The sequence below is a fragment of the Arvicola amphibius genome, chromosome X (genome assembly GCF_903992535.2).
Source record: "Arvicola amphibius chromosome X, mArvAmp1.2, whole genome shotgun sequence".
In the NCBI taxonomy this organism is placed as follows: Eukaryota; Metazoa; Chordata; class Mammalia; order Rodentia; family Cricetidae; genus Arvicola; species Arvicola amphibius.
This window is the reverse complement of record NC_052065.1, coordinates 134479382-134492591: the sequence shown is the minus strand read 5'-3', so window position 1 is coordinate 134492591 and position 13210 is coordinate 134479382. Positions and strand designations below refer to the sequence as shown.

The following is a 13210-nucleotide window of genomic DNA, read 5'->3' as shown; positions in this document are numbered from 1 at the left end:
GAAGGCCAGTTCAGGCACCCTCTCCACTATTGTTGGGAGCCTTAGCTGGGCATCCTTATGGATTCCTGGGACTTTCCCTAGCACCTGGATTCTCTTTAACCCTATAATGGCTCTCTCTATTAAGACATCTTTTTCATTGCTCTCTCTCTCTCTCTCTGTCCCTCCCCCAACTCAGTCATCTTGATCCCTCATGTTTCCATCCTCTCTCTTCTATCCCCTCCCAGCTTACCCATGAGATCTTAAATATTTCTGCTTCCCAGTACCTTCAAAGTATGTCCCTCTTAGAGTCCTCCTTTTTACCCTAGCTTCTCTGGGGTTGTGGATTGTACCCTGGTTATCCTTTGCTTTATATCTATTCAATTATGAGTGAGTACATACCGTGTTTGTCTTTCTGGGTCTGGTTTACCTCACTCAGGATAATTTTTTTCTAGTTCCATCTATTTGTCTGCAAATTTCATGATGTCATTGTTTTTTTTATTAAAAATTTCCACCCCCTCCCCTCCTCCCATTTCCTTCCCCCTCCCCCTCCCCTTCCCCCTCCCTCTTTCTCTAGTCCAAAGAGCAGCCAGGGTTCCCTGCCCTGTGAGAAGTCCAAGGTCCCCCCTCTCCATCCAGGTCTAGGAAGGTGAGCATCAAAACAGACTAGGCTCCCACAAAGCCAGTACATGCAGTAGAATCAAAACCCAGTGCCATTGTCCTTGGCTTCTCATTCAGCCCTCATTGTCCTCCATGTTCAGAGAGTCTTCTTTGATCACATGCTCCATGAGACCCAGTTCAGCTGGCCTTGTTGAGCTCCCATTAGATCAGTTCCACCATCTCAGTGGGTGGGCATACCTCTCGTGGTCCTGACTTCCTTGCTCATGTTCTCCCTCCTTCTGCTCCTCATTTGGACCTTGGTATCTCAGTCCAGTGCTCCAATGTGGGGCTCTGTCTCTATTTCCATCCATCGCCAGATGACGGTTCTATGGTAATATGCAAGATATTCATCAGTATGGCTATAGGATAGGGTCATTTCAGGCTTCCTCGCCTCAGCTGCCCAAGGAACTAGCTGGGGATATCTCCATGGACACCTGGGAACACATCTAGAGACAAGTCTCTTGCCAACCCTAAAATGGCTCCCTTACTTAAGATATATACTTCCCTGCTCCCATATCCATCCTTCCTCCATCCCAACTGTCCCATTTCCCAAAGCTCTCCCCATCCTCCCCTTCTCCCTTCTCTCTCCCCATCTACCCTTACTCCCACCCCACCCCCATGCCCAACCTCCCAAATTTTGCCTGGCAATCTTGTCTACTTCCAATATCCAGGAGGATAACTACATGTTTTCCTTTGGGTTTGCCTTCTTATTTAGTTTCTATATGATCACAAATTAATAGGCTCAATGTCCTTTATTTATGGCTAGAATCCACTTATGAGTGAGTACATACCATATTCATCTTTTTGGGTCTGGGTTACCTCACTCAGAATAGTGTTTTCTATTTCCATCCATTTGCATGCAAGATTCAAGATGTCATTGTTTTTACCACTGAGTAGTACTCTAATGTATATATATTCCACACTTTCTTTATCCATTCTTCCATTGAGGGGCATCTAGGTTGTTTCCAGGTTCTGGCTATTACAAATAATGCTGCTATGAACATAGTTGAACAAATGCTTTTGTAGTATGATAGGGCATCTCTTGGGTATATTCCCAAGAGTGGTTTTGCTGGATCCTGGGGTAGGTTGATCCCGAATTTCCTGAGAAACTGCCACACTGCCTTCCAAAGTGGTTGCACAGGTGTGCATTCCCACCAGCAATGGATGAGTGTTCCCCTTACTCCACATCCTCTCCAGCAAAGGCTATCATTGGTGTTTTTGATTTTAGCTATTCTGACAGGTGTAAGATTGTATCTCAAAGTTGTTTTGATTTGCATTTCCCTGACTGCTAAGGAGGTTGAGCATGCCCTTAAGTGTCTTTTGGCCATTTGAACTTCTTCTGTTGAGAATTCTCTGTTCAGTTTGGTGTCTTATTTTTTTAAATTGGGTAATTAGCATTTTATAGTCAAGTTTCTTGAGTTCTTTATATATTTTGGAGATAAGAGCTTTGTCAGAGGCAGGGTTGGTGAAGATCTTCTCCCAATCAGTAGGTTGTCTTTTTGTCTTAATGACAGTGTCCTTTGCTTTTTAGAAGCTTCTCAGTTTTAGGAGGTCTCATTATTCAATGTTGCCCTTATTGTCTGTGCTGCTGGGGTTCTACATAGGAAGTGGTCTCCTGTGCCCATGTGTTGTAGAATACTTCCCACTTTCTCTTCTATCAGGTTCAGTGTGTTCAGATTAATATTGAGGTCTTTAATCCATTTGGACTTGAGTTTTGTGCATGGTGATAGATATGGATCTATTTTCATTTTTCTACAGGTTGACATCCAGTTATGCCAGCACCATTTGTTGAAGAAGCTTTCTTTCTTCCATTGTATACTTTTAGCTCCTTTGTCAAAAATCAGGTGTTCATAGGTTTGTGGGTTACTATCTGGGTCTTCTATTCAATTCCATTGGTCGACTTTTCTGTTCTTATGCCAATACCAAGCTGTTTTCAGTACTGTAGCTCTGTAATAGAGTTTGAAGTCAGGGATGGTAATGCCTCCAGAAGTTCCTTTATTGTATAGGTTGTTTTGGCTATCCTGGGTTTTTTGGTTTTTTATATATCATTTTTTTCCACTGAGTAATACTCCACTGTGTAAATTTACCACATTTTTTTTATCCATTCTTCAGTCGAGGGGCATTTAGGCTGTTTCCAGGTTCTGACTATTACAAATAATGCTGCTATGAACATAGTGAGCACATGTCCTTGTGGTAGGATTGTGTATCCTTTGGGAATATGCCCAAGTGGTATTGCTGAGTCTTGAGGTAGGTTGATTTCCAGTTTTCTGAGAAACTGCTATACTGATTTTCAAAGTGGCTGTCCAAGTTTGCACTCCCACCAGCAGTGCAGGAGTGTTCCCCCTTACTCCACCTCCTCTCCAGCATAAGCTGTCATCAGTGTTTTTGATTTTAGCCATTCTGACGGGTATAAGATGGTACCTCAGAGTTGGTTTGATTTACATTTTCCTGGTGGCTAAAGGTGCTCAGCAATTCCTTAAATGTTTTTTGGCCATTTTATTTTCTTCTGTTGATTCTTTCTTTTGCTGTCATTCCAGGGAGTATGGAAACCTTCATATAAAGTTTACCTCAATATTTATCTTTCTTTCTTCTCCTCAAAATACTAGTAGTATCTGAATTTCTTCCATTTTTCCTTCTAAGCTGGAACTTGAACCTGGATAATGCTCTATGTTTAGTTTAGATAACTCCCATTCTTTGAGGAAGCTGGCCTTCCATCTGCATTTTCTTTCCTTTCTATAGGCTTAACTGATCCCTATAAGTTGATCTGCCTTTCTCTTACATTTTTTTTTCTTTTTTTATTAAAAATTTCCATCTCCTCCCCTCCTCCTCCCCCCTTCCCTCCCCTCCCTTCCACCCATACCCCCACTCCACCCCTCTCCAAGACAAAGAGCCATCAGGGTTCCCTTCACTATGTTAAGTCCAAGGTCCTCCCAGCTCCCCCTAAGTCCAGGAAGGTGAGCAACCAAACTGACAAGGCTCACAGTGAGCACGTCCATGCTGTAGAGTTCATGATCATCGCTGTTGTCCTTGGTTTCTCAGTCCTCCTCCACCGTCAGCCATATTCAGAGAGTCAGTTTGGTCTCCTGTTCCATCAGTCCCATTCCAACTGGACTTGGTGGTCTCCTGTTAGATCTGTCCCACCGTCTCAATGGGTAAACGCACTCCTCACAGTCCTGACTTCCTTGCTCATGATCTCCCTCCTTTTGCTCCTCATCAGGACCTTGGGAGCTCAATCCAGTGCTTCTATGTGGGGCTCTGTCATTTTCTCCATCCAATGCCAGGTGAAGGTTCTATGGTGATATGCAAGATATTCATGAGTATGGCAATAGGATCTGGACATTTCTGGCACCCTCTCCTCAGCTGCCCAAGGAACTAGCTGGGGGCGTCTTCCTGGACACCTGGGAACCCCTCTAGAGTCAAGTCTCTGCCAACCCTAGAATGGCTCCCTTAATTAAGATATATAGTTCCTTGTTCCCATATCCACCCTTCCTATATCCCAACCATCCTATTCCCCCAAGCTCTTCCCATCCTCCACTTCACACTTTTCTCTCCCCATCCCCCCATCCCCCCATCCCACCCCACCCCCAAGTTCCCATTTTTTGTCCAGCAATCTTGTCTACTTCCAATATCCAGGAGGATAACTATATGTTTGTCTTTGGATTTACCTTTTTATGTATCTTCTCTAGGATTTTTTTTTACGAATTATAGGCTCGATGTCCTTTATTTATAGCTAGAAACCAATTATGAGTGAGTACATCCCATGTTCATCTTTTTGGGCCTGGGTTACCTCACTCAGGATGGTGTTTTCTATTTCCATCCATTTGCACGCAAAATTCAAGATGTCATTGTTTTTACCGCCGAGTAGTACTCTAATATGTATATATTCCACACTTTCTTCATCCATTCTTCCACTGAAGGGCATCTAGGTTGTTTCCAGGTTCTGGCTATTTGAAATAATGCTGCTATGAACATAGTTGAACAAATGCTTTTGTAATATGATTGGGCATCTCTTGGGTAAATTCTCAACAGTGGGATTGCTGGGTCCTGGGGTAGGTTGATCCCAAATTTCCTGAGAAACCTCCACACTGCATTCCAAAGCGGTTGTACAAGTTTGCATTCCCACCAGCAATGGATGAGTGTACCCCTTACTCCACATCCTCTCCAGCAATGGCTATCATTGGTGTTTTTGATTTTAGCCAATCTGACAGGTGTTAGATGGTATCTCAATGTTGTTTTGATTTGCATTTCCCTGATTGCTAAGGAGGTTGAGCATGCCCTTAAGTGTCTTTGGCCATTCGAACTTCTTCTGTTGAGAATTCTCTGTTCAGTTCAGTGCCCCATTTTTTAATTGGGTAATTAGCATTTTAAAGTCTAGTCTCTTGAGTTCCTTATATATTTTGGAGATCAGTCCTTTGTCTGTTGCGGGGTTGGTGAAGATCTTTTCCCAGTCAGTAGGCTTCCTTTTTGTCTTAATGACAGTGTCCTTTGCTTTACAGAAGCTGCTCAGCTTCAGGAGGTCCCATTTATTCCATGTTGCCCTTAATGTCTGTGCTGCTGGGGCTATACATAGGAAGCGGTCTCCTGTGCCCAAATGTTGTAGAGTACTTCCCACTTTCTCCTCTAACAGGTTCAGTGTGTTCAGATTGATATTGAGGTCTTTAATACATTTGGACTTGAGTTTTGTGCATGGTGATAGACACGGATCTACTTTCATTCTTCTACAGGTTGACATCCAGTTATGCCAGCACCATTTGTTGAAGATGCTTTCTTTCTTCCATTGTGTGCTTTTAGCTCCTTTATCAAAAATCAGGTGTTCATAGGTTTGTGGGTTACTATCTGAGTCTTCTATTCGATTCCATTGGTCGACTTCTCTATTTTTATGCCAGTACCAAGCTGTTTTCATTACTGTAGCTCTGTAATAGAGTTTGAAGTCAGGGATGGTAATGCCTCCAGAAGTTCCTTTATTGTATAAGATTTTTTTGGCTATCCTGGGTTTCTTGTTCTTCCATATAAAATTGATTATTGTCCTCTCAAGATCTGTGAAGAATTTTGATGGGATCTTTAAGGGGATTGCATTAAATCTATAGATTGCCTTACCTCATTTTATGAGACAGAATCTCTTACTGGTCCTCGGCATTACCAATTCTACTGGACTGTCTGGCCAGCAAGCCCTAGGGACTGCCCTGCCTGCCCTCCCAGCACTAGGATTTCAATCTCGTTTGTGAATACCTAGTTTTCACATGGATGTTAGCAGGGTTAACTCTGGTCTCCCTGAACTATTGCCCCATCCCCAAATTGTCTTTTGTTGTAATTAATCTCTTTCTTTTTTCTGACTTTTCTGAGACTAAGGTCTTTCATTCATTTTATAATTTTTCATATACATTTACAAATGTATTATGTAAAGTAACTATCATAAGCAACCTAATATGTATAGTTAAAATTACGTAGTCCAAACTGCAGCAATATGATTCATTTTAATTATGTAGATAATGCAGATGTATGTCCTAGTTTAGGTTGCAGCCCAGCACTGAAAGACAGTAGGGGGACAAAATCTTGAAGCTGCCAGTCATATCCCACCCACAGTTAAGAACAGAGACAAATGAATGCATGCATACCTACTGCTCAGTTCATTTAGAACCCAAGCTCAGAGAATGGTATCCACCCACTTTTAGTGTGAGTATTACCATATCAACTAATTCAACCAAGACAGTCACCCACAGATGGCCTATGGAGTAACCTGGTGTAGAAAATCTCTCACTTAAGAGTGTCTTCCCAAGCCAGATTGTGCCAAGTTGACAATTGAAACTAACTGTCACAAACAGATAAATGAAATTTAAAATATGGTAAAGTTTTGTATTTTTTTAGTAATGAAAATTTTTTGATAATTTCATATATGTATACAATGCATTCTGATTACTGTCACCCTACTCTTTCCTATCTCCTTACCGTCTAGATTTTTTAAACAATTAAGTGTGTAATTGAAGAATGATCAGCACAATCACAGTTAATCTCCAGAATACTTTTCATCTCCAAGACTTAGAATTCTCTCATTAAAAAGCAACTTCTCTGCATCCTGCTCTAGGCTGAAACATTCAATTTCATTTCATTTTGGGGCAATGCAGGTAGAAATGTAGTAGTGATTAAAATATGTTATGTTGAAAATGATGAGAGAAACTAAAAGGTAATTTTACTTTACTACTTAAATAATCTGTGATTAAATCACCTGCTGCTTTTCTTCACCCACAGAACATAAGGTGGCTGTGGATGCAAAGAAAGTTTTGGTTGTTCCAAGTGATTGTTTCAAAGACCTAGTCATAACCAGCTTATAAAATGACATCCAAAAGCTTTTTAGCAAAGTCAGGGTAAAGTTTTCTTCACTTTCTTTCTAGCTTTTTGTTTTGCTTTGCCTGTTTGTTTTTTCTTTTTTCTATCCATGGGGAAAAATGGCTAAGCAAGTTAATAAGCAGCCAAACAAATAAAGCACTATTTTATTTAATGGCAAAGGCATTTAGCAGTGGGACTCTATTCACACAATGACTTTGCTAATTATAAGTGAGCCTGGTGTAGTATTTAAAGTATTTAGAAGGTTCTTAGAAGGCATTGAGTTCTGCTTGTCACAATGCGGCTATAATCTTCCAACAAAGAAGAAAAGTATTGCTTTTCAAATGTTCTATTAGTCAGACTGTTTATTAACTTAAATGAACACCCCCTTATCTTGCACACTCTCCCAACCATCATTTCTAACACTCCCTGCCCCGGACTAAGAATGCTGGTGTCAGCATAGGCAGGCAGAGTGTGGTATACAAGGTCTTTCAAGATTTTGGCATTTTCTTTTTTCATTTAATTAATTTATATTTATTTTAATCCTGAACAAAGCCTCCCCTCCCTTATATCCTCTCACTCCCTCTGCCCACCAATCCTCCTCCTTATTCTCTCAGAAAGGGGTGGGTCTCTCATGAGCATCAGCAAAGTGTGGCATATCAAGCTACCATAAGACCAAGTACATCCCCCTGTATTCAGACTGGGCAAGGCAATCCAGCATGAGGAATCCATTCCCACGAGTCAGGCTAGTCTTCTGTGTGGATTTTGCTCTGATGTCCCTGAACCCCCTGACTCCTACAATCTCTCTCCTCCATGTCCTCAGCTGGATTCCTCTGAGCACAATGCTTGGCCATGATTCTTACCCTTCACTGGGATGAAGGCTCTTTGCCTACAACAGGGTAGTCACAGGATAGCCCAAAGACCTGGCCTTTTCTTTCTGCACCTTCAGTTCTTATACCGTGTTTGTTGTGCTCGCTGTGATTCAGTTAACACTTGTCATGCCCCAACAGAGTTCTGTGCCTGTGCACTGGCATTTGCTGACTCCTGTTCAACTTTTTAAAAACTGTATTTTACATACTGGCCACAATTTCCCCTTCCTCCTCTCCTCCAAGTCCCTCCCCCCTTTGTTTTCACCTTCAAATCTACTCCTCCTCTGTTTCTGTTCAGGAGAGGGACTACTTCCCATGGATATCCACGAAACATGGCATATCAAATTGCAGTAAGACTAAGCACTTCCCCATATACTAAAGTTGGCTAAGGTGACCCAGTGTGAGGAGTAGGGTCCCAAAAACCAGTAAAAGAGTTGGAGACAACCCCTGTTCCCACTGTTAGAAGTCCCACAAGAGGACCGTTTTTAAATTGTTCTTTTTCCTGTTCAATTGTTAATACTCATACTGGAAACCTCACAGCCTTCCTTGAGTTGCCTTTTCCACACTTGCAGGTACAGTGATAACACTTTGCTCAAAACAGTTAGGACCCAGGTTACACATTATGACAATCATGTGTTCGCAGGGCTCTCTTTGACAATAGGCTATGAGTACCTAGGAGAAAGAGAATGAAGTATAACTTCTAACCTTCCTACTCCATTCTAAATATCTATTTATGATTTGGCACTGTTTATTTTCAATAAATGTACAAAGGCAATTATTTGGATCAGGAAGATAAATGGTGCTATGATCTAATGACAGAAAGATAAAAATGATGAGAATTCTGGAGAAGAAAAAGGAAATGAGGAGAAAGAAGCAACAGAAGAGGGTAGGAACGGAGAAACCTAGTAAGGAAACAGGTAAGGCACTGGGAGAGTGAGGAAGTTAATTCCAGCTTCTGAGAAGCATCGCGAGAGAGACTGAGCTGTTTGAAGAAGAGCTGGAGGGAAGACATTAGAAGAGTTTTTGCATCCTGGACTAGGCCACTGCCTTGGGCTGCAGTTATGAGCTAGCAAACTCCTTTGCTCACTGTGCCATGCAGCCGCTCTTTTCCAGTCGGGACCTAAACACTGGTAACCTCAATGTAGCACCAGAGGGAGAGAGAGACAGACAGACAGAGACAGAGAGAGAGAGAGAGAGAGAGAGAGAGAGAGAGAGAGAGAGAGAGAGAGAGAGAGAGAGAGAGAGAGAGAGAGAGAGAGAGAGAGAGAGAGAGAGAGAGGAAGGAGGGGAGGGAGGGAGACTGTGTTGGGGATAGCTTATGTTGTGGGGGGAAGCTTCCAAATGGCAATGTCATAGCAAACTTGCCACCGTCTTTACTTTCACTGGATGTGAAGAGATCATTTCTTCAGCTCTGTGGGGAGAGTGTGGCTCCTACTAGCTGCCTGGTAAGAGTGGAAAACCTTTGTACACCTCCTCCTTTGCTAAGCACCTTTATAGTGCATGAGGGCAGCATGCTGTTGTGATCATGCATGGAAATATTACATAGTGTTTATTATCATCTTTAAGATGGAATGACTTTGCAGATTCACCAAGCTCTCTTCTTCACAGGAAGTGTGCCCCTTGATGGCCGCAGCCTTTTTGGAGTTTTTCCCTCCGGTAACCAGGAGTACCTTGTGCTAGAGAAAGCAGCACGGTGTATTTATGGACAAAAGTCAGGAACTCAGATTGGTAGTATGTGTTCTGCCACTTAATCTGAGGCTTACTAACATATTAAGTGTGAATAATGTCACCTACTTCATAGGTTTATTGTGAAGGATGAAATCGTGCAATATAGAAAATCTCACACTTCCTTGCAATTCCCACTGCATTCTCTCTTCTGATCCTCTCAATAATCTGCCAGCTATTTTTACCTTCAGTTTACAAATGAAGAAACTGAAGCTCACAAAGGAGGAATGATTTATCCAAAGACACATAGCCAGAATTTTTCAGTTTTCTTTCTGTTGCTGTGATAAAACACTGGCTATAAACAACTGAGGAAAGGGTTGATTTGGTTTATACTACCAGGTCACAGTCCATCATTGAGGGGAGCTGGGGCAGGAACTCAAGCAAGAACTTGAAGCAGAAACTATGGAGGAATGCTGCTTGCTGGCCAATCTGAAGGCCCATGCTTAGATAACATTCTTATATAGTCTATTACCACCTTCCTAAAGAATAGTGATGCCCACAGTGATCTAGACCTATCTACATCAATGAACAATCAAGACAGGTCCCCACAGACATGCCCTAAAAACCAACCCTGATGCCGGCAATCCTTCGATTAAGGCTCCATTCTCAGGTGACTTAAGACTGCCAAGGTGACAATTGGGACTGACTAGGATAGTTAAAATGGTGCATTTTGGTTTTCTGTTTTCAAAATAGTATCCCTACGTACAAACCTACTACTTAGCAGGTTCATTAATGTCCTCATGGCTCTTCCTCCCTGCAGTTCCCAAATATACTTTGTGTAATGAATTCATCATCTACTGTTTGCTTTGTTCTCCCCCTCCCCTCTCTTTTATGGTTCTAGAAGAAAACACCAGCAGCCCCGACAAAGAAAACAAGCACCACTTTCAACATCGTGGGAACCACCTATCCTATGAACCTGACCAAGGATGCTGAGTTCCCCACCATCTCCAAGGGTGCTGCTGCAAGTGCTTGTTCAACTCCAACAGTCATTGCTTCGCCCAAGGCCACTTATGTGCAGGATAGCCCTGCTGAGACCAAGACCTACAACAGTGTCAGCAAGGTTGACAAAATTTCCCGCATCATCTTTCCTGTGCTCTTTGCCATATTCAATCTTGTCTATTGGGCCACATATGTGAACCGGGAATCAGCTATCAAGGGCATGATCCGCAAACAGTAGATAATAGTGGTGGCACAGCAACCAGAGCACTGTATACCCCATGAAGCATCCAAACACCCAAAACCTAGGGCTCCCTTCATGTGTTTCATGATTCTTCTTTTTAACCCTGTTCCAAGCTGAGTGTAATTGCTTTCTCAGTTCATATTATGAGCCTCAATGAAAATGTAACAACAGAAAAATGACTTGTCCCTTGAACATTGCTTGAATTGAGCCAAACACTGCCATTTGTCCAGTTGCTCATTTTAGTATGCCAGTTTTCCCCAGCTGAGGGCACTGCATGTGTTTAATTTTACTCTGCCCAACAATAAAGGAACAGGAGATTCTTACTTCTTCTAGTGGAAATCTTGGCTTTGTGAGGTCCAAGGTTTTGAGATCCTGGAACATATTAACTGGGCTGCATAGGATGATTCTGACTCACTATGGTGTTAGGCCCAAATATCTCATTTAATTTTATCAATCTGGCCCCTTTTATGCCCCCAGCAGGGCCTACTAGACATATGAACTGGTAGAATGGGAAGAAAGAATCCTATCAAACTTCTGATATGACCCCTAAATTAGTGATTAGTGGAGACAATTGAGGATCACCTCTGTCAAACATGTATAATAAAAAAAGAGAACTAGTTGGATCATTCAAGCATTAAAAGTGGGCTCTACTCCAGTTCCAACCAGTCCTTCAGGAAAGTAACACCTTAATATAAGTCTCCTTCAGGAATGTTCCCTTGCCTCAGTAATACCGAGCTCATTATAGTCAGCGGAGTATTGCTTACTTTGGATCAATGACTGCCTGAAAACTCTTCTGGAAAAAAAGAATAGACACTTTGAAGTTAAATTAAAAATGTACACATACACACAAGATGATCAAGATTGAATGCCTATATAAAAATTGGTCAAAGATGGGGAACCTAAGAAACTCAAGTCCTTGCCAAGGCAATTAGTCAAACAATAGATGGAATGCGATGGCTGGTAGTGGTTGAACATGGAAATCTGCCTCAAAAGAAATGACCACAAGCAGGGGAAAGCCAAACTCTTACTTTTGTATTGTACATATCAAGCTCCTCTTCCAGACACAGGTACTCTGCTTCCATTATGTCCAGGACTTCTTACCTACTTTGGATGCCAATTGCAATGAGGGGTGAATTGCAGATTCACACAAATATCTCTACTTATTTTGAGTCAGTTAAATCATTAACTTTATTACCAATTTTATAATGTATTAGAGGCCATTTGATCTCATTTTGTTCTTAAACATAAGCAAAAAGGACAGAAATAAACACAATTTTTATAAGGTAGTCCCAGAAGTTTGAATAATTTGCCTGGACTTCTTATAAATGTCTTTAATAAATAAATATCCTACACCCATTCCCAAAGGCCAAAATGAAGGAATAACTGAGAAGCCAGGTTCATTCTTACCTTAGAATGAGCACAGTTACAGTAAGCCCTCTGGGTCATGAAGACAGTTTGACATTATAAGGTCTTCAGGAAGGTAACAATGCATTACCCAAGAAGATGACTTCTAGAAGTAATGACTTGAAAGAATGAGACTGTTTAATACAACAGCCCCAGCTAATTTGAATCTGAATAGCTCAACTAGTCCACAGTATCCAGAAGGTCCAAGGTAAAGCCACAAGTAGAATCTCCGCACCCACTGAACAAAGCTCCTAAGGGGTGTATCATTAGCTGCTGGTTGCCTTTTCAGCCATATTTCCCTTATCCCCTGCTTCCTCGCCATTGCTGGGATGATGCATGCCAGTCCCATTATGCTTAAGACTGTGTCTGTAGGTACATTTGTGACTAGAAGAGTATTGTCTTGTGGATGTGTAGGGATGGGAGGTGGGTGGGGGGCTGTTAATAATTGTCTTAAGGAATTTAGAATGGAAGCTTGACCTTTGCCTCTCTGTAGAAATCGTGTTTCTAAATGCTTTGGTGCAATGTTTAGTGGCTGTTTATTAAACTCTTTATGAATTGTACTTGTGCTGGAATAATTTCATTTATTAGTCTTATACATAGTATTTACTACATTCTTGACTTTGATACCCACTCTGGTACCCTAAACTTTCCACTTCTTAACACCACTAGAAAATATTAGTATCTCCGGCGCATGAGATCAGTTATAGTGATCTAGAATGGATCCTGTATTAAAACATAGCTTTGAATGACCCCTTACCCAACATGAAAGAGAAGAAAATGTATTTTCATTACAGTTCTGGATATGTTTCCCTTTCCAGTGAGTCTGTTTTCATTTGACAATAGTACAAGCAAAGTGATAGAGAGCATCTGATTGGTTAAGCCATATTTTAGGTAATTAATGCTGCCTTTGTTTTGCATAGTGTTCTCAAAAATCTTAGAGGTAATCTCAAGAGATGTACTTGAGAAATTTACCTGGTCCCTGGGAATGGGAAAAATATTCTTAAGAGAGTGTTACACACAGAGACACATACACACACACACACATACACACATTATTCTCCAAATGAAAAAAGGG

General features: G+C 41.5%; 1 protein-coding gene across 4 annotated transcripts in view; it reads left to right on the top strand.

Annotated features, from left to right (window-relative positions):
* Positions 1–12612, top strand: part of Gabra3 (gamma-aminobutyric acid type A receptor subunit alpha3) — a 332417-nt gene extending 319805 nt beyond the window's left edge. For all 4 annotated transcript variants that reach the window (XM_038317280.1, XM_038317279.1, XM_038317281.1 and 1 more), the window contains one exon: positions 10393–12612. In XM_038317280.1, the coding sequence (XP_038173208.1) occupies positions 10393–10728 (336 nt within the window). In that variant the 3' untranslated portion in view covers positions 10729–12612. The remainder of the gene's footprint in view (positions 1–10392) is intronic.
* Positions 12613–13210: the final 598 nt, after the last annotated feature.